This window comes from Bombina bombina, chromosome 4 (genome assembly GCF_027579735.1).
Source record: "Bombina bombina isolate aBomBom1 chromosome 4, aBomBom1.pri, whole genome shotgun sequence".
NCBI lineage: Eukaryota > Metazoa > Chordata > Amphibia > Anura > Bombinatoridae > Bombina > Bombina bombina.
Genome location: NC_069502.1, coordinates 565,798,264 through 565,820,337, shown reverse-complemented (window position 1 = coordinate 565,820,337; position 22,074 = coordinate 565,798,264). Strand labels below are relative to the sequence as shown.

General features: G+C 38.5%; 1 protein-coding gene across 1 annotated transcript in view; it reads left to right on the top strand.

The window, feature by feature from the left end:
- Positions 1–3,823: 3,823 nt before the first annotated feature.
- The window catches only part of LOC128657650 (gamma-aminobutyric acid receptor subunit rho-1-like), a 76,775-nt gene continuing 58,524 nt past the window's right edge, over positions 3,824–22,074 (top strand). The window contains exons 1-3 of the mRNA XM_053712036.1: positions 3,824–3,916; positions 14,110–14,175; positions 21,033–22,018. Of these exons, the coding sequence (XP_053568011.1) occupies positions 3,824–3,916; positions 14,110–14,175; positions 21,033–22,018 (1,145 nt within the window). The remainder of the gene's footprint in view (positions 3,917–14,109; positions 14,176–21,032; positions 22,019–22,074) is intronic.

Genomic DNA, 22,074 nt, shown 5'->3' with positions numbered 1-22,074 from the left:
GTAGGGTTTCTCTAAGGAACTGCCAATCGAGCCTGTCAAAGGCCTTCTCGGCGTCTGTTGCCAAGAAGACTGTCGGGATATTATGACATTTGGTATAGGACATAATGGTCAGGGCTCTTATTGTATTGTCCCTGGCCTCTCTGAGGGGGATAAATCCGACCTGGTCGGTGTGTATAACATCTTCAAGTAATTTGTTCAGTCTCTTTGCTAGGATCTTTCCCAAGATCTTGAGATCTACATTTAGCAGGGAGATAGGCCTGTAGCTTCTAGGGTCTGTGGGAGTTTTGCCAGATTTTAAGATAACTGAGATGTGGGCTTGCTGCATCTCTGTGGGGAGTGCGTGGCCGTCATCTATGGTGTGAAATAACTTTAAAAGGTGTGGGGCGAGGGAGGATCTGTACATTTTATAATAAGTACCGGTAAACCCATCGGGTCCTGGGCTTTTTTTGGAAGGTAATTTCGCAATCACCGAGAGAATTTCTTGGAGGGAAATGGGTGTTTCAAAGTCATCTCGTAGCTGTGTTTGTATTTTAGGGAGATTGGCCTCTGTGATGTAGGCTTGAAGAGCGGTCAGCCTGTTCGGGGGACTGGGTGTCTGTAAATTGTATAACTCTGAGTAATAACTTCTGAACTGATCCGCTATTTCCCCACTATCTATCAGTTGTTGGCCTAACGGCGTCACTAGTTTGTTAATGTGGGACTTTGTGTGCTGTTGGTTCAATAGTCTAGCTAGTCTGGGCCCTGCTCTGTTGCTTTCGAAGAAATACATTTTCTTCAGAGCTAATGCCTTTCTCTGTGCTTCTTTGGATAGTATGTTATTAATTTCTAGTCTAGTCTTCGTAACCTGTGATAGGAGTGTTCTGTTAGAAGGATCATGTTTGTGTTGCGTTTCTAGACCATGTAATTGTGCAGTTAGCGAAGCTATGGAGGACTGATACTGTTTTTTCAATCTAGCTTTTTGTTTTATACATTCTCCTCGGATAAAGGCCTTATGTGCTTCCCATACATAGCTAGGGTGTGAGTCACCGTTATCATTAAATTGGAAGTATTCAGAGATTGCCGTTTGTAATTTTTCTTGGGTTGGGGGGTAATGAAGGAGTGAGTCATCTATTCTCCAAGTAAAAGTTGTGTTTGGTGTGTCAGGCCACTCTAGAACCATGCTTATGGCGGAATGGTCGGACCAGGCCGTAGGTTGGATGTCAGAGTCTTTCAACAGGGATAGGTGATCCTGGTCAATGAACAGGTAATCTATACGGGTGTAGGTTGCCCAAGGGTGGGAGTAAAAGGTGTAATTGTGTTGTGTCGGGTGTTGTATTCTCCATGCATCTAAAAGGCCTAATTCTTCCATACAGGTAAGAAGTGTGTTCGGTGCCCTGGTTCTAGACTGTCCATATTTTGCGGAAGAGTCCATGGTTGGGTCAAGTGTGGTGTTAAAATCTCCACCCATAACTATTGGGCCCCTCCTATGTTCCAAAACCATGGATAGCATTTTTTGGAAAAAAACGTTTTCTACGGCTAAAGAGGGCATAAATATTAACAAGAGTAATTGGATTATTAAACAAAAGCCCAACTAGAATAATAATCCTGCCTTCAGTGTCTACAACCTTATTATGCAACTGAAATTGCAAGTGTTTATGGAGAAGTATGCTAACCCCCTGTTTCTTAGTGAGGTATGCGTTATGGTAACTGACAGGGAAATCTCTTGAAGTCAGGGAAGGTTCTGAACCCGCTACGAAGTGAGTTTCCTGTAGAAATATGATGGAATGGGGGGTTTTAGCGAAGTGTTTTAGGGCAACAGAGCGTTTATTAGGTGAATTAAGGCCCTTAGTGTTTTGGGATATAATCTGTATATTAGGAACCGTCATGAGTTTTACTGGAAGTGGGCATCTGTTGAGTCTGTCTTACCTGAAAAAGGGAGATGCGTGGAGTATATAGGGACCCTCTGTATTCAAAACACAGCAGCATGGCTGTAGGGAAGTGTGGACAATCAAGGCCAACAAAGCTACAAAAACCTGGAAGCGGAAATCTAGGAGGAGTAAGCATAGCAATACAATCGGTCAGTATAACAAACAAATAAAAATAGACATGTAAATAGAACAAGTAAAACATAATAGAAACATTTCCATCACTATTCATTTAAAAGAATAAACAGATAATGGGTGAGCGGGGGGGAAACTAAGGCTGGTGACTTAGCCTTCAACTCACTAATGGGCATAAATGAGCTAGTGTAAACATATTACTAAATGAAGTCTGTCTCAATCAACTGGGTCCGTATAGAAAAGGCTGTAAGGACAAAATGATAAGTCCCGTATCCATATTATAAAATTATCTATGAATAAAGGAAGTGAAAAAGAGGGAACGGGGAGAAAGGATGAGATGAGTCAAAAGAAAAACCTCTATTATCAGACATCTTTTCATGGCGGATCTTTAGAGTGGATAAGAGGGTCAGTCATTGTGGTGTTCCTTCTCTTGGTTGGTCTAGTAGACCAGCTCCTTCTTTGTGGTTTGGGTGAAGATGATCTCCTCTGGGGGTCGCTTTTTGCAGCTTCTGAAATCTTGGGCAAAGATGGGAGCGAGATGTCAAGCTGTTTGCAAAATAACTCTAGATCCTCTGGGCGACGATATACGTAGGTTTTCTCATCCTTCAGCACCTTGACAGCGAAAGGGAAGCCCCATCTGTAAGCAATGCCTAGATCCTGCAGGTGTAAGGTTAAGTACCTAGCTTCCTTGCGTTTAGCCAAAGTGATTGGGCTAAGGTCAGAGTAGACTTGTAGGGCATCTTCTCCAAAGTAGATTGGTGCCTTTTTTCTGGCCGCTTGCAGGAGTTTTTCCTTGTCTGCAAATCTGTGGCAGCATAGGATGACGTCTCTGGGGGGCAAATTGTCAGAAGGTTTTGGTCTCAGGGCCCTGTGGGCTCTGTCTAGAGGGATGGGTTCTTTCTCCGGGTCGAGCAGAAATTTGAAGAGGTTCTGGAGGTAGGAGGAAAGCTGTTGTGGGAGTATCTTTTCAGGGATACCTCTTATCCTGAGGTTCTGTCTCCGTCCCCTGTTGTCAAGGTCTTCCATTTGGATCTGTAAACTTTCTATAGCCTCATGTTGATACTGGAAGGCTTGGGTGGTGTTATCTGCAGCTTTATTAACTTCTTCTACTTGCTCCTCTAGTTCCAGGACCCTATCACCCAGTTCATTGATGTCTTTCTTCACTTCTGCCAGGCCGTCTTTTATGGCTTTACTGACTTGTAGAACAATAGCTGCTAGATCTGCTTTGGTAGACAGGGTTTGGAGATCAGCACGTGTGATATGGGTTGTGTCATCTATTACTGTGGTGGCAGTCTGGGAAATGGATTCTGGTGAATCAGGAGCCTGTAGTCTCATGTCACCTATGGCAACTGTGTCTTGGCTTTTGAAATAAGAGTTCAGTTTGCCTCCTGCAGTTATATTCCCCTTCAGTGCCTTGTCAGTCTTGTTTTTACTTTTGGAGGTCATTTTGTTAGGGTGTCTTATATATTTTCACCTCTCTTGTTTATAAATGTCTAGATGTTCTCTTCCGTTTTCTTTCAGAAGGTTTATATCAGGAACAGTGTCCATGCAGCATTAACTAAAAAGTTTTGCAAACACTCCGAGCTATGAACAAGCCTGGGAGGCCTAGTGTCTTTCTGCTTTAGTGTGTGGTGTCTCTTAGTTATTAATGTCCAAGCTCTCCCTTTGTACTTTATATATGGGAGGTTTATATCAAGCATTGCGGTAGTGCAGTATATCCAAGCAGTTTTGCGTATTAATTAACATAACTCTGCATCACAGATAGAAAAAAGAACAGGCTTATGATGTCCCACTTGTTAATGGAGGCTAATGGTTACGAGTCCCGGATCATGCAAGTTGTGGTTATAGGAGACCGGGTTATAGGGCAGCTGGTATCCGTGAGCTTGTATATGGTGTGGTGGCCTAGTTTGTCAGGGTGATAGGGCTATACTGTAAGGTTTTAGCTAACCTCTTCAGGAATGCTGAACGCCCGGTTCGGAATATCCACCTGCGTCACTTCGGCTAACAGGCCCAGGGTGCGCCACCTCCGTGAATCCACATCGTCCTAATAACTGTTTATGGCTGCCGGTTTATGTGTTTGTAGGTAGCGATCATTCCGATCTCCTCATAGCTAGTTGTAGTCTGATTCATCCCGGATCTCACCACATCATGCCGGATCTCTCTTCTGTGTTCTTCCGTCCTCAGGGACTGTCAGTAGGCCCCACACTGTATCTTCCTCCGCAGAGCTCCGTGAAATCACCGGCTCTTAATAAAAAGTTCACGTTCAGCCTCAGTTAGTCTGTATTTGTGATTAGTGACCCAGTGATAGTCAGTAATTCGTTATAGAGTGCCCATTATAGAGAGCATTAGCCGGAGCTCGAGTGTTGTGCGACCATTCGGCTTGCTGGTCGGCTCCGCCTCCCCTCTGTATATCGTTTTTAATGTCTTCAATAAAATGTTGTTATATTTTACAATTTTTGGTTTTGGAGTAGTGCCTGCAACCTCTTTTTGACCACTGAAAAATTGGCCACTGTGTGTGGAATGGCCGGTAGTGCATATTACGAGTCGTGGCTCTATAGGCTGTAACACAAGCATTTTAGCCTTAACGCAACCCTCCATTCTGCAGTCAAAAAATGACGTTTGAGTGCAGGATTTTCCATAGCGCCGTATTACAGGTTGTGCGGTCCGGCTAAAATGCTTGCGTTACAGCCTATACCGACACGATCCATTCCGCAATCTGAGACAGTAGTTATGGATTTTGCAAAACAATTTTTTTTAACAAAACTCATAACTAAAATTTTACAAAGTAGATGAACACCCATAAACTACCTATTAATTCCTAAACCGCCGGCCCCCCACATCGTAACTAATAAAATAAACATATTAACCCCTAAACCGCCGGCCTCCCACATAGCAAAACACCAAATTAAACTATTAACCCTTAAACCTAACACCCCCCTAACTTTAAATTAAAAGTTACAATATAACTATCTTAAAATAAAAAAAACTTACCTGTGATATAACAAAAAACTAGGGTTAAACTATAAATTAACCTAACATAACTAATAAAATTTTAAAAAACTACCAATTTAAAAAACTTAAATTACATGATTAAAAAAAACTAATGCTACGAAAAAAATAAAAAACCTAAATTACAAATTTAAAAAAAACCTAATACTACGAAAAAAATTTTAAAAATCTAACATTACAAAAAATAATAAACACTAAAATTCCTATTGGCTGACATTTTCAAATCAGCTAATAGGATGAGAGCTACTGAAATCCTATTGGCTGTTCAAATCAGCCAATAGGATTTCAGTACCTCTCATCCTATTGGCTGATTTGAAAATGTCAGCCAATAGGAATGCAAGGTACCCAATATTTAAACGGTACCTTACATTTAAACTTAAACTTCAGTATACGGCGGTGACCGTATGAAGAGGATCCTCCATGCTGGATGTCCGCACCGCCAGCAAAGAAACTCTGCACCTCCACAGCTTTGCAACACCGGGATGAAGAAAGAAGATGGCCCGCGATGGATGAAGATGTCACCACCTGGATGAAGATGGATGTCCGGACTTCAGGAACCGTGAGTAGATTTTATGGGGTAAGTGTTTTTTAAAAACAATTTTTTGGTAGGTTTTTTTTTTTATTAGGGATGGGCACTGTAAAAGAGCTGAATGCCCTTTTAAGGGCAATGCCCATACAAATGCCCCTTTAGGCAATGGGTAGCTTAGGTTTTATTTAGACAGGTTTTTTATTTTGGGGGGTTGGTTGGGTGGAAGGGTTTTACTTTTAGGGGGGACTTTGTAATATTTTAATGTAAAAGAGGTGTTTAACTTACAGCAATGCCCTACAAAAGGCAATTTTTAAGGGCTATTGTAGTTTATTGTTAGGTGGTGTTTTTATTTTGGGGGGCTTTTATTATTTTTATAGGGGTATTAGATTAGGCGTAATTGTTTTTATTTTTGATAAAAAAAATTATTATTTTTTGTAATCTTAGAGTTTTTTGTTTTTTTGTAATTTTTGTGTTTATTATTTTTTTTAATGTTAGAATTTTTTTTATTTTTTTCATAGTATTAGGTTTATTTAAATTTGTAATTTAGGTTTTTTAATTGGTAGTTTTTTTTATTTTATTAGAATAGTAATGTTAGGTTAATTTATAGTTTAATGTTAGTTTTTTTATTTCACAGGAAAGTTTTATAATTTATTTAAAGATAGTTATATTGTAACTTTTAATTTAAAGTTAGGGGGTGTTAGGTTTAGGTGTTAATAGTTTAATTTAGTGTTTTGCGATGTGGGGCTCCGGCTGTTTAGGGGTTAATAGGTTTAGTTTATTAGTTACGATGTGGGGGGCTGGCGGTTTAGGGGTTAATAGGTTTATTTATTAGTTGCGATGTGGGGGGCAGGCAGTTTAGGGGTCAATAGGTTTATTTAGGTGTTAGTGATTTTGGTTGAGTGGCAGATTAGGAGTTATTACACTTTATTTAGTGTCGGGGTGGCGGATTAGGGGTATTTAGACTAGGGGTTTATGTTTGGGTGTTAGGTTTAAACATAACTTTCTTTCCCCCATAGACATCAATGGTGTTGCGTAACGGCAATTTGCCATTCCGCAATCGCAGGTGTTAGTTTTTTTCTAACACTCTCTCCCCATTGATGTATATTGGGGAAAGCGTGCACGAGCACGTAAAATCAGCCCTTGGCTTTTGTGTGGTTTGGAGCTTAAAGCACCATAACGCACAGCACAAGGAGGTTTATCAGTAATTCGTAATGGCAGTGCTATGGAAAGTGTGGTACCGCTCATTTTATTGCATTATTTACGCGCCCGGTATAGTGCAAAACTCATAATCTAGGTGCGAGTAAATCACTGACTGAAATAAAAAGACTTACACAGCTATCTAGCATTTATAAAGCATGACTATGGCATATTTAGCAGAATGCTTGTGATTTAGATAACAGTGTAGGCAGTTTTACCTTTAGTGAAGAAGAGTTTCAGGGGCCCAGGGCAGCAGGATTTTAGGGGGCAGCAAATTTTGAAGAACCGCTTGGTATCATGGTACTTTGCCTCTCTAATGCTTTCCAAGGAGACAGAAATGGTTTATATCTAGTCTAAAGGTGGCCACTAGCAGGTGATACTGGCTGCTTCATGACTTTCTATGTGTCTGGCCAGGACCAAGTTAGTAATTAACTGCTCAGTATAATTGTGGCAAAATATATGAGTCAAAACAGGTGCATAAGCATAGAGTGTTGCCTTTAAAACAACTAATATATAGGGCAAGATTACATATGCGGCGTCGCCCACAAAAGCCAAGGATGCAGTTTTTTACACGGTTTTGGTATTACATATATGGTGCCGCATATAAATGCGGTGCTTATATTTCACCCGTCGCCCACAATTTACTCCTATAAGCTAACATAGAACGGCTTTGCAAATCGGTATTACATATTCAGCGTAAGGACTTACGCGTCGAAAATGGAGAATTTTTACTTCATTTTCACCTCGCCACACATAGGCAGGCGCAGCAAGCCTTGCGCTGAGTATGAAATTACCGTAATTCACGTAACTGGTTGAAAATATTAACTAACAGCTAACGCATGCGCAATATCTATCTACCTGTCAACCACCAACCCCCACCGCAATAACTAATAAAGTATATTAACCCCTAATCCGCCATTAACACATATCGCAATAAACCTAATAAATGTATTAACCCCTAATCCGCCATTCACCCACATCGCAATTAACCTAAATAAACTATTAACTCCTAATCCGCCATTCACCCACATTGCAATAAACCTAATTAATCTATTAACGCCGAAACCGCCAAACCCCCACATCGCAATAAACCTAATTTAATTACTAAGCCCCATAACCTAACACCCCCTAAATTAACCCCAATTACCTAAATAAAAAAATACTAAATTACAATTAAAATAAAAAACCTACTTTAAAAATAAAATTTATATTCAGTGTACGGCGGTGATCATTCAAAGAGGATCCTCCACGCTTCATGGCTCCACGGTTGCCGGTCTTCAGTTCTGCGGTCGCCGGTCTTCAGTTCCGCGTTCATCTCCACTCTGCGCCGATTTGGTCCTGGATGAAATTGGAAGATGTCACCGGTTCCAAGAAGACTTCGCCGCCTGGAAGAGGACCTTCTCCGCCGGACTTCAGGAACGGTGAGTACCTATTTGGGACTTAGAGTTAGGATTTTTTTTTATTGTTTTTTAGATTAGGGATTTAATGGGCACTTGTAAAAGAGCTGAATGCCCTTTTAAGGGCAGTAAAAGAGATGAATGCCCTTTTAAGGACAATGCCCATACAAATGCCCCTTTTGGGGCAATAGGTAGTTTAGGATTGGTGGGGGTGTTTACTGTTAGAGGGGGGACTTAGTATTTTTTTAATGCAAAAGAGCTATTTAACTTAGGGCAATGCCCTACAAAAGGCCATTTTAAGGGCTATTGGTAGTTTAGATTAGGGGGTGTTTTTATTTTGGGGGGCTTTTTTATTTTCATCGAGATTAGGTTTAATTTTTTTATTTTTGATCATTTGGTTTATTATTTTATGTAATGTTAGATTTTTTTATTTTTTGTAATTTTAGATTTATTTAAATTTATTTTTTTTATTTTTAAAGTACGTTTTTTATTTTAATTGTAACTTAGTATTTATGAACTAAGGTAATTGGGGTTAATTTAGGGGGTGTTAGGTTAGGGGGCTTAGTAATTTAATTAGGTTTATTGCGTGGTGGGGGTTTGGAGGTTGTGAGGATTTATTATATGATTAATGTGAACCCAGTTGTATCTACTCCACTCAGTCTCACACCAAACCTAGGTACCTTGATAAACTAGGAACCTTATTCTGCTCATTGACTGAGGGTGACCTGTTTAGGTCAAAAGTAAATTACAACTAACTTTAGTTGCTGGAGATATGCACAACAATGTGAATGTGCTAATACTCTCCTAATTAATATAATAGCTATTGCTAAACAATAAATAATCTCTTTGGATATTGAATATATTATAACTTTATGTAATTGAAGCTCTGTTAGTATCTCTTTAAATAGAATGTAGCTTATCTCACAGGTACAATGCTTGAATGTTCAGGTTAGTATAGTTCATGTGCAAACTTATTTATGAATACAGCAGGATTTTTATGGCATTATATTGTATGCAGAAATAACCAGGTTATATGCAGAAGATGTTAAGCATGCAAACTTTCCATTAGTAAGGTATATGTATCAGATTGAATTGTTAGTCTATACAGTCTTTGGAACATATGATATTAGAGTAACTTCGGCAATAACTTTATGTTAAGTACGATACCCATCACTTCATGACCAGCGTGTACTTGTGGAGTCTTTGTTAGCTAGCAATAAGTTGTCCTGAGAAGCAGTGTAGAATCCGGCAACAGAGAGGAGCTGCGACACTGACTCCCGGAGTGCTGATGACGTCAGACGCCGAACTACTGCAGACACGCTGTATGTCAGTTAGCGTTTCAGAATTAAGTATGCTGTCCTGATTGAAAAGAACTTTGCAGATATAAAGTTAGCAAACAACTTGATGAAAATAGAGAGAGCTTCTTGAAAGTTATGATCACTCCTCATGCGAATCAAATTACCAAGCATAGTTGAATTAGAGAGGAGGGCTTATAAAGGCATAACGGTCATGTGATATTATGTTTAAAGGGACAGACAAACGTGGAAAACATGAAGTATAGAGATTGAGAATTACTGTGATATGACAGAGGTTTAGGGGTTAATATATTTATTAGATTAATTGCTATGTGGGTTAATGGCAGTTTAGGGGTTAATATATTTATTAGGTTAAGTGTGATGTGGGTTAATGGCGAATTAGGGGTTAGTAGTTTAATTAGGCTAATTGCGATGTGGGTGAATGGCGTATTAGAGGTTAATAGTTTAATTAGGTATATTCCGTGGTGGGGGGTTGTCGGTTGAGGGGTTAATACTTTTATTATAAAAGTTGTAAGGGCAGAGGGCAGAATACATAACTGAGAGCAATCCAAAATGAGACCTAAAATGAATTATATGGCATAAGCCTATTCAGTATTTTCATAACTTGTTAACAGATGGCTACACCTGTTGTATTCTGACTCATGCATGGTAAAGCCATGACAAAATAAATGCAGCACAGGCTTTTATTGGGGACCATGTCTTAAAGTGGTTTTAGAATTCTTTATTCATAATGTGCTTTTTTCTTTCTACACAGTGGGCCAGATTACAAGTGGTGTGCTTTACAAGGGGTGTGTGTACTTTTGTATGAGAGCAAAACCAGATGTGCGCTAACTGAAGGACTTTGGATATCGCGACCGGGCTAACTTTTTCTCCCCCTAGACTTCAATGGAGAGAACAGAAGAAAAAATCCTACCACTTATCGCTCACAAGCTAAACCGACAGGAGTTATAAACATTTCACATTCCAATGTTCTTCATATACAGGAAAATGTATGTATATATTACATTATCATCAGATATATGTAGAAATATATATTTAAAAATAAAAAGTATTTTTTTTTCTATGTGAAGAACATTGGAATGTAAAATATATGTAACGCGCTTCAGGCTTTGCGCTGTAGGTCTAAAATAATTAGTTATCTTAAGGGACGTTATGGGCACTTAAGCCCAACAGGAGTACACTAATTCTTCATGTGCACTTAACCCGATATGAGTTATATTAGGTGTGTTATGTATTTATTAAATATAAAATATTGAAAAATATTAATAATCATTGTAAACAATTATTATAGATGCACTTAAATATTCAAAAAAATCCATAGAATATATATGTAAAGTTTACAGTAACTATAATAATTATTGATATTTTTTACAATAATTAATATTTACATAACACGCTAAAAATAACTAATTCGTCATGTGCTCTATCCCAACAACGCGTTAGACCTGCAGCACGAAACCTGAAGTGCATCACGCATATATTACATTCCTTTTCTTCACACAGAATTTTTTTTTATTTTTAAATATATATTCTATATATATCTGATAATGTTAATGTAAATATATATATCTAGACATATATATCTATGTGAATATATATAAGTATAGTAGATATATACAGATATATATAGGAATATCAATTTAAAAATACCAAGACCATTTTCCCTTATATAAAGAACATTGAAATGTTAAATATTTATAGTAAATACACAGAAAAACATGTTATTAAATATTAAAATTGAATTATTATTTAGCCACACACATATAAATATATGTATTATATTATAACCCTTTGCAGTCAAATACATGACCGTATAGCATATACCATTAAACCCTTATGGCTATTTTTTATTTATAGGAATATCTTTTGTCAGATAGTGTTTATATGAGTGTAACTGTTTATTTATGTTGTGTTTGTTGCAACTTTTATTTTAGCCCTAACCTTTATGCAAGATATTATTTGTGCTAAACCGGCGCATGTTAATTTTGATTGCGTTTGTGCTAACGTGTTTACTTTCAACTTGTAATAAGCACACAAATGAACGCATGCGTGTGTAATACGTTTAGTGCGCCCTTATAATCTATATGTATCTCTAACTTGTTTTAGTAGCAAGGTATCCTTTGCCGTTTCTTTTTGAAATTAAGCTTTTTAATCTGTTTTAGACGTACAGATAAGCATATACATTATGTATTACACTTCAGAGAGATCACATTTATCAAGTTTATGCCCCCAGCCTTGCCTTTAAACTCAAGAATGAAAAACTGGACCTTCATAAAGTAAATCCTATCGTAAAGGAAGTATACATGGAGTGCTTTATTAGCAATTATTTGAAAGAGGATACAATTTGGAAGAATTGCAACAGCTTTGCACTTCTTTCTTATAATCTGCATCAGCACCTAGAAAAGCAGATGAAATGCAAGGAAGATAAATGCAAGATCAGAATACCATCTGTAACTTTGCTTCAAAAACAACTCTTGAAAAAAAAGATTTCGCCAGGTTACTTGCCCCTGACACCATGTGATCCATATTTGGTCTTCTACAAATCTTGTGAAACTCTGTCTTCCAAGTGAATTGGATTTTGTCTATGAAAGTCCTTTTCCTGATCTGGAGAAATTGGCATATGTACCTCTTTTAAATGACCATTAAATATAGTAGAACTGCATAATCAAAAAGTAAATAATAAAAAGGCAATGCAATATCAAGTACTCTGAACCTTAAATGAGCAGTAGATTTATTTTCTGACAAATGTTACATTTTCTTCAATCATGTATCATGTGACAGCCATCAACCAATAAGAGACTCATATACAGATACATTGTGAACCCTTGCATGTGCCCAGAAGTAGGTAGTGCCTCAGAGAGTGTCCATATGAAGAATATATACACAATTTGATAATGGAAGTACCCGTATTGTGCCGCATATAGGCCGCATCTGATTATAGGCCGCACCCTTAAAGTTTAGGTGCCATTTTGAAGAAATAAAAAATTTAAAGAAAACATACACAATGTGCAAGCAATGAGTCCCAATGCAGGGTGTCAGCTCCCAGGGGATCCTTTTACACTTCCCCAAGAGTATAGAAAAAAGAAAAACAAGGAAAGATGCTGCACTCAATAGTAATTTCAAATGTGAAAAAAACTTTATTCAGCCATTAAAGCTGTAATGGCTGAATAAAGACTTTTTTTCACATTTGAAATTACCAGTACTAAGGAGTACAGCATCTTTCCTTTTTTTTATTTTAACATATTAAAGCTGCAATTTTTTAAGTACTGGTACATTTTTAGCAGGTACGATGTGATGGGGATAAAAGCACTCTCTTACCTGACAATATCAGTAGCAAAACGGACTCATATGGGACATTGTGTGCTCCACTCACTTCCTCCCTCCTCATTCATAAGCCCAAGCTCCAAATTACACTGTGCTCAGCACAGTATTACACTGCATTACCGCATCATTACACACCTTCACAGTGGTGGCTCCTGCATATGAGCGTCCTGCTCATTATCCAAACCAATTACCTTTGCAAAATGTTGCAAAACTATCCAACTCAGGTCGACTACAATCCCCATAAGGCCACAGGGTGCACCGGAAGTTCGGCTGTACTGCGCAAGTACAAATTTGCCGATAAGCACCCGATTATAGGCCGCGCCCTGCATATAGGCCGCACTGCACATTTAAAGCTACAAATCAAGGGAAAAAAGTGCGGCCTATATGCGGAACAATACGGTAAATTGGAAAGTCTTTTAAACTTGCATGCTCTACCTGAATCATGACAGTTTAACGTTGACTATAGTGTCCCTTTAGGTTTTAGAATTTTCTGCAAGTTATAAAAAGTCAGTTGAAAACAAACATCTAATGTAACCTGCTTATATATACAAATAAGCACATGAATGCTATATTACATATCTTAACTTTATGTAGTGGGTGTGGCCTCTATTACTGGTCTACCTAGCTAGTCTAAACACATGGTCAAAGCCTGTCATTAGATTCATAGGGGCATATGTATCAAGCTTCAAATGGAGCTTGATGCCCCGTGTTTCTGGCGAGCCTGCAGGCTCACCAGAAACAGCAGGTATGAAGCAGCGGTCACAAAGACTGCTGCTCCATAACCTGTCCGCCTGCTCTGAGCAGGCGGACAGACATCGCCGGAAATCAACACGATCAAGTACGATCGGGTTGATTGACACCCCCCTGCTAGCGGCCCATTGGCCGCGAATCTGCAGGGGGCGGCGTTGCACCAGCAGCTCTTGTGAGCTGCTGGTGCAATGCTGAATACTGCAAGCGTATTGCTCGCCGTATTCAGCGAGGTCTGTCGGACCTAATCCGCACTGTCGGATCAGGTCCGATAGACCTTGATACATATGCCCCATAGCCTGAAACAGAGAAGTTTTATATTGATGAGATCCATAAGGGAAAACGTTTTGTCTATAACCTTATGCTCTCTCCCCCTGTGTTATGTTAAGTTACGGAAAAAGCCTTTTGTTGGGGATTGTAAAATGACTATAGAATGAGTGACCACATGATATGATTATAGAAGCAGGTTTTTGTGCTCAGCATCATTGAGATTTTACCAGGTTTACCAGGGCTTCAGATTATATTATTCATAAAGCAGTCTCTTCTTTTAGGTAGCAGAAACTAATGCAATGACTTCAGAACACAACTTCATGGAGCACTGTAGATTTCACTTCCAGGTATCATTTTTTTGACTCCACTTTCTTAAAAGAACAGGAAACCCAAAAATGTTCTTTCATGATTCAGATTCAGCATACAATTTTAAACTACTTGTCCTATTTACTTCCATTAATCTAATTTGATTTGTTCTCTTGCGATCCTTTGTAGAAAAGCATACCTTGGTAGGCTCTTTTATTGGCTTACCAATGTGTTCAGCTAGCCCCCAGAAGTTCATTGATGCTCCTTCAATAAAATATACCAAGAGAATGAAGCCAAATCTGATAATATAAGTAAATTGGAAAGTTGTTTAAAATTCTATGCTCTGACTGAATTATGAAAGAACATTTTTGGGTTTTGCGCCCCTTTAATTCATTTAATTAAAGGGATAGTCTAGTCAAAATTAAACTTTCATGATTCAGATAGAGCAGCAATTTTAAGCAACTTTCTAAATTTCTCCTATTATAAATTGTTCTTCGTTCTCATGGTATTTTTATTTGAAAATGCAATAATGTAAGCATAGGAGCTGCCCCATTTTTGGTTCAGAACCTGGGTAGCACTTTTTGATTGGTGTCTAAATGTAGCCATCCAATCAGCAAGCGCTACCCAGGTGGTGAACCACAAATGGGCCGGTTTCTAAGCTTACATTCAAATTAAGATAGCAAGAGAACGAAGACAAAATGATAATAGAAATACATTAGAAAGTTGCTTAAAATTGTATGTTCTATCTGAATCATAAAAGTTTAAATTTGACTAGACTATTCCTTTAACACACACAAATGCAAAGAGTATAAATGGCTCCAGCACAGGGGTGTGAAATGATTCAGCAGCAAAGGGTTTTATTTTTAGCTCCCCTTTAAACACCACACTCTCTGGGCTCTGTTGATAATATCATAGATTGTATCATAAATAAATGATAACATTTTTGTTATTTTCAACAACACTAATCATGATACACAATATCAAAGAAGAAAAAAATCTTAATTAAAATTGTTACTCATAATGCAAGCATGTTTCTGGGCGAGAGACCTTGATTTGAGAAGTATTTGTGCTATTTGCGTAAATAATTTGTGTACTTTGAATCCAAAACCATTTTCCTTTGTCAACAGTAAACATCTTGAGATTTTATATAAATTGTTTAGTTATGTGTAATGAAACAACTTTGCAATATATTTTTTATTATTTATTTTGCCCATTTTTATGTAATATAGCTCTGAAAATTAAGTGTTTTCCCATTCTCAGAACTTAACGTGCACCCTGTTCACTAATCAATGCCAACCATGCTACATTTCTTTCCCTAAATGACATTAACTAATAACAACTGCAAAACAATGCATTTTATCCTAACTTTGGCCTCGCTTCCATTGAGTCGTAATTCAGATTGCGTGCACTCGCAAACCGTTAAATATGCTGTCGAAAGCAATATTGTTTATCGACTGTTTCCAATGGAGCATTATACCTCAATATCGGCAGCTGGACTCCGGCTGCGAAAAAATCTTTGCGTCCCATAGAAAGTAATAGAAGCCGTTAATCGATAAATTATACCAGGTTTCCAATGAAAGCGTTAATATACTGTCGGAGGCTGTCAATACATTGAGAAATATTACACCCAGCTCAACTAGGTGTAAAAGAGGAAAATTGTGCTGTAAGTGTTTTAATGTAGAAATAAATTGTTATAAGTAACATTTATTGCTGTCTCTATAGGAATAGTTGAACTTATATTCGAATAGAAATATCAGTATATATTTAAATATAATAATATAGGCAGGAACATATCTACAGAATGCAAACTAGACCTATGCTTAGGGCAGCAATACATATAACTTATATTTATGAAGTGGTAAATCTAATTATATTAAAAAATAGTATTTGATTATTAAAAATATGGATAAGTGTATCTTTATTTTTCTTGAGAGGTGATCACAGGTAAGGAGCACGGACGTTAAACATAAATTCTATAGCGTAAGGTCGGGTTACCTTAGCAACTAATTGATTTTCAAGAAATCCGACGTCAGATGGAAGCGTTAACACAACGTTAACATACAGCTACACGAAAAGAGCAACTGCACGCTATCCGCAAAATATTTCAATGGAAACCTGGTACTAAAATGGAGCCGTAAATTACTTTTAGCTGTCGGCTGCTTCAGTAGCTTACGGCTCCATTTTTAACAGCTCAATGGAAGCGAGGCCTTTGTCTGTGGCTAACCTTGTCTGCAGACTAAAGCCCAGATTGGCTCCTCCTCCAAAAGGCAAATGGTGGGTGGAGTTTGGCTTTTGAAAAAAAGATGCAGTAAAAAGGATATTATTTTGTTTTTAAAAATCTTTAAGCTGGGCTGCTATGTTATTCTATGAAAAAAGCAACAGAAAAGTCTTGTGATTACAAGGTGTTTACTGTCCCTTTAATCACTTTATTTTTCCAAGATAAATACATAACACAAAAAGTAAATTATGCTACACTGAAACACAATAAAACATTATTGTTTCAGTGTAGCAGAATTTACTTTTTGTGTTCTGTGTTTTTTAAACAAGTAAATATTTACCATGATTATTGAAAGAGAACATGGGGGGTAGTTATCAACGTGTCAACTTTCCTGCCTTCGCCGGCCCAATACGCCCGCCTAAGCTCGCCTACCTTCGCCGCCGCGGACCTGAAGAAATACGCCTAAGTTATCAAATAAAGCTGTCAAAAAGCCGCGGGGCGATGAGCAGCGGACTGTGAGAGTTATCACTCATCCGATCTCGCTGCTCTTCGGCTGTTTGACAGCTTTCTTGCTAGCCTGTCACTAAGCACCCACACTAACCTACACTGTTCTACCCCCTATACCGGCGCCCCCGGAGCCCCCCGCAACTAAATAAAGTTACTAACCCCTAAACCGTCGCTCCTAGACCCTGCCACAAGTCTTATAAATGTATTAACCCCTAAACCGCCGCTCCCGGACAACGCTGCCACCTACATTATACCTAGTAACCCCTATCCTGCCCACCCTATACCATCGCCCTCTATAATAAAGTTATTAACCCCTATCCTGCTGATCCCGCACCTCGCCACAAATAAATAAATAGTTTAACCCCTAAACCGCCGCTCCCTGAACCCGCCGCAACCTATATTAAATTTATTAACCCCTATCCTGCCCCCCCCTACACCGTCGCCACCTATAATAAATTTATTAACCCCTATCCTGCCCCCCACTACACCGCCGCCACTGTAATAAAATTATTAACCCCTAAACCTAAGTCTAACACTAACCCTAACACCCCCCTAACTTAAATATTAATTAAATAAATCTAAATAATATTTCTATTATTAACTAAGTTAATCCTATTTAAAACTAAATACTTACCTATAAAATAAACCCTAATATAGCTACAATATAAATAATAATTATATTGTAGCTATCTTAGGATTTATTTTTATTTTACAGGCACCTTTCAATTTATTTTAACTAGGTACAATAGCTATTAAATAGTTATTAACTATTTAATAGCTTACCTAGCTAAAATAAAGAGAAATTTACCTGTAAAATAAATCCTAACCTAAGTTACAATTAAACCTAACACTACACTATCATTAAATAAATTAAATAAACTACCTACAAATAACTACAATTAAATACAATTACATAAACTAACTAAAGTACAAAAAATAAAAAAAGCTAAGTTACAAAAAATAAAAAAAATAAGTTACAAACATTTAAAAAAATATTACAACAATTTTAAGCTACTTACACCTAATCTAAGCCCCCTAATAAAATAACAACCCCCCAAAAATAAAAAAATGCCCTACCCTATTCTACATTAAAAAAGTTCAAAGCTCTTTTACCTTACCAGCCCTTAAAAGGGCCTTTTGTGGGGGCATGCCCCAAAGAGTTCAGCTCTTTTGCCTGTAAAAGAAAAATACAACCCCCCCCCCAACATTAAAACCCACCACCCACATACCCCTAATCTAACCCAAACCCCCCTTAAAATAACCTAACACTAATCCCCTGAAGATCATCCTACCTTTAGTCGTCTTCACTCAGCCGAGCCACCGATGAAACTGAAGAGGACATCCGGACCGGCAGAAGTGATCATCCAAGGGGCGCTGAAGAAATCTTCCATCCGATGAAGTGATCCTCCAAGCGGCGCTGAAGAAATCTTCCATCCGGGCGAGGTCATCTTCCAAGAGGCGCTGAAGAAGTGTTCTATCCGGGCGAGGTCATCTTCGAAGCCGGGTCTTGAATCTTCATCCCGCCGACGCGGAACATCCTTCTTTCCCGACGGACTACCGACGAATGAAGGCTCCTTTAAGGGACGTCATCCAAGATGGCGTCCCTTCAACTCCGATTGGCTGATAGGATTCTATCAGCCAATCAGAATTAAGGTAGGAAAATTCTGATTGGCTGATGGAATCAGCCAATCAGATTCAAGTTCAATCCGATTGGCTGATCCAATCAGCCAATCAGATTGAGTTCGCATTCTATTGGCTGTTCCGATCAGATTGAGTTTGCATTCTATTGGCTGTTCCGATCAGCCAATAGAATGTGAGCTCAATCTGATTGGCTGATTGGATCAGCCAATCGGATTGAACTTGAATCTGATTGGCTGATTCCATCAGCCAATCAGAATTTTCCTACCTTAATTCCGATTGGCTGATAGAATCCTATCAGCCAATCGGAATTGAAGGGACGCCATCTTGGATGACGTCCCTTAAAGGAGCCTTCATTCGTCGGTAGTCCGTCGGGAAAGAAGGATGTTCCGCGTCGGCGAGATGAAGATTCAAGACCCGGCTTCGAAGATGACCTCGCCCGGATAGAACACTTCTTCAGCGCCTCTTGGAAGATGACCTCGCCCGGATGGAAGATTTCTTCAGCGCCGCTTGGAGGATCACTTCATCGGATGGAAGATTTCTTCAGCGCCCCTTGGATGATCACTTCTGCCGGTCCGGATGTCCTCTTCAGTTCCATCGGTGGCTCGGCTGAGTGAAGACGACTAAAGTTAGGATGATCTTCAGGGGATTAGTGTTAGGTTATTTTAAGGGGGGTTTGGGTTAGATTAGGGGTATGTGAGTGGTGGGTTTTAATGTTGGGGGGTTGTATTTTTCTTTTACAGGCAAAAGAGCTGAACTCTTTGGGGCATGACCCCACAAAAGGCCCTTTTAAGGGCTGGTAAGGTAAAAGAGCTTTGAACTTTTTTAAGGTAGAATAGGGTAGGGCATTTTTTTTAGTTTGGGGGGGTTTGTTATTTTATTAGGGGGCTTAGATTAGGTGTAAGTAGCTTAAAATTGTTGTAATATTTTTTTAAATGTTTGTAACTTAGCTTTTTTTATTTTTTGTACTTTAGTTAGTTTATGTAATTGTATTTAATTGTAGTTATTTGTAGGTAGTTTATTTAATTTATTTAATGATAGTGTAGTGTTAGGTTTAATTGTAACTTAGGTTAGGATTTATTTTACAGGTAATTTTGTATTTCTTTTAGCTAGGTAGTTATTAAATAGTTAATAACTATTTAATAACTATTCTAACTAGCTAAAATAAATACAAAGTTACCTGTAAAATAAATATAAATCCTAAGATAGCTACAATGTAATTATTAATTATATTGTAGCTATCTTAGGGTTTATTTTACAGGTAAGTATTTAGTTTTAAATAGGAATAATTTATTTAAGTGTAGTGTAGTGTTAGGTGTAATTGTAACTTAGGTTAGTTTTTATTTTACAGGTAAATTTCTCTTTATTTTAGCTTGGTAAGCTATTAAATAGTTAATAACTATTTAATAGCTATTGTACCTAGTTAAAATAAATTGAAAGGTGTCTGTAAAATAAAAATAAATCCTAAAATAGCTACAATCTAATTATTATGTATATTGTAGCTATATTAGGGTTTATTTTATAGGTAAGTATTTAGTTTTAAATAGGATTAACTTAGTTAATAATAGAAATATTATTTAGATTTATTTAATTAATATTTAAGTTAGGGGGGTGTTAGGGTTAGTGTTAGACTTAGGTTTAGGGGTTAATAATTTTATTACAGTGGCGGCGGTGTAGTGGGGGGCAGGATAGGGGTTAATAAATTTATTATAGGTGGCGACGGTGTAGGGGGGGCAGGATAGGGGTTAATAAATTTAATATAGGTTGCGGCAGGGTCAGGGAGCGTCGGTTTAGGGGTTAATAGGTATAGAGTAGCTTGCGGTGGGCTCCGGGAGCTGCGGTTTAGGGGTTAATATACTTATTATAGTTGCGGTGAGCTACTGGAGCGGCGGTTTAGGGGTTAATATGTATAGAGTAGCTTGCGGCGGGGTCAGGGAGTGGCGGTTTAGGGGTTAATATGTATAGAGTAGCTTGCGGTGGGCTCCGGGAGCGGCTGTTTAGGGGGTAATAACTTTATTTAGTTGCGGCGGTGTAGGGGGGACAGATTAGTGGTGTTTAGACTCGGGGTACATGTTAGGGTGTTAGGTGCAGACATCTCCCATAGGAATCAATGGGATGTCTGTCAGCAGCGAACTTGTACTTTCGCTGTGGTCAGACTCCCATTGATTCCTATGGGATCCGCCACCTCCAGGGCGGCGGATTGAAAACCAGGTACGCTGGGCCGTAAAAGTGCCGAGCGTACCTGCTAGTTTTTTGATAACTAGCAAAAGTAACAATTTCAAAAGAGTTAAACAGCAAAAGCAAAGTAGCGGATAGCGTGAAGTCAGGCTGCCAGGAGCCTGAATTGCAAAGTCTAAGCAGTACTTACTCACACACAACTCCCAGAGACTAGAAAGCCATCCTCATATAAACAAGCCAGCAAGCAAGCAAAGTAAAGGTGAGTCAAGCGGCGTCGCAACAAACAGGGGAGGATTTAACTGTCACCTCTTACCCCGTAAGCGCCTGCAACTCTGTTGAACTGGTTCACATCCAAAGGAACAGAGGACGCCCAAACGATCACACTTGCATACACCCTTTGAACAGGCCCAGGCATTTGTTGCTTTTCTCAACAGTAACCAGATTGGTCTGCGATTCACCTTTGAGTTTAAAGAGAAAGAGATCCATTTTTTGGATATTAAATTGACTGCTGATCCTAATGGATCTATACACTCAAGGGTTTACCGCAAGCCAATTTCTGGTAATACTCTCCTTGAGGCCTCTAGCTGTCATCCTCCGCATGTTTCTCATGCGGTGGCGAAAGGCCAGTTCGTCAGACTGAGGCGAAATTGTTCTAGGCATCATGAATATGTACAAGAAGCAAATGATCTTAGCACTAGACTTCTGGACAGGGGCTATTCACCAAAGGTTATCAATAGGGCTAGAGATGAAGTTGACAGACTTGATAGGAATTTACTGTTGAGAGATAATTCATCTAACAAAAGAAACTGTCACAAGGGTGTCACCTTCGTAACTGAATATAGCGCTCAGTATGGTGAGATCTGTAAAATTGTTAAAAAACGTTTTTCTTTACTTTCTGCTGATGACAAACTGCAAAACACTGTCAAACAGGGCCTCAGATGCTCTTATCGTAAATGTAAGACTATTGGCAACATTGTATCACCAACTAAACTTACAAGTGTCAGCCCTAGACATACTAGCTCCTGGCTATTACATCATGGCATGTTTCGTTGTGGGCACAGAAAGTGCAAACCATGTGACCATGCACAGATTACTAATACATTCAATTTGATGGTCACTGGAGAGACTTACCAGATATATGGTTGTCACAACTGCACCAGCACATTTGTAATCTATCTAATAACCTGTGATGCTTGCCATCTGCAATACATTGGTCTCACCACTAGGGACGTGTCCTATAGAATAAGGGAACATTTCTCTACCATTCACATAGGTAAATCTACATCACGTATTGTACAACATTTTGTTTCCAAACACAATAGCGATCTGAGTACTTTCAAGTGGTGTGTAATTGAGAAAGTTTCCTCGCAAAAATCTGGCACAAACAGACTTAAGCTAC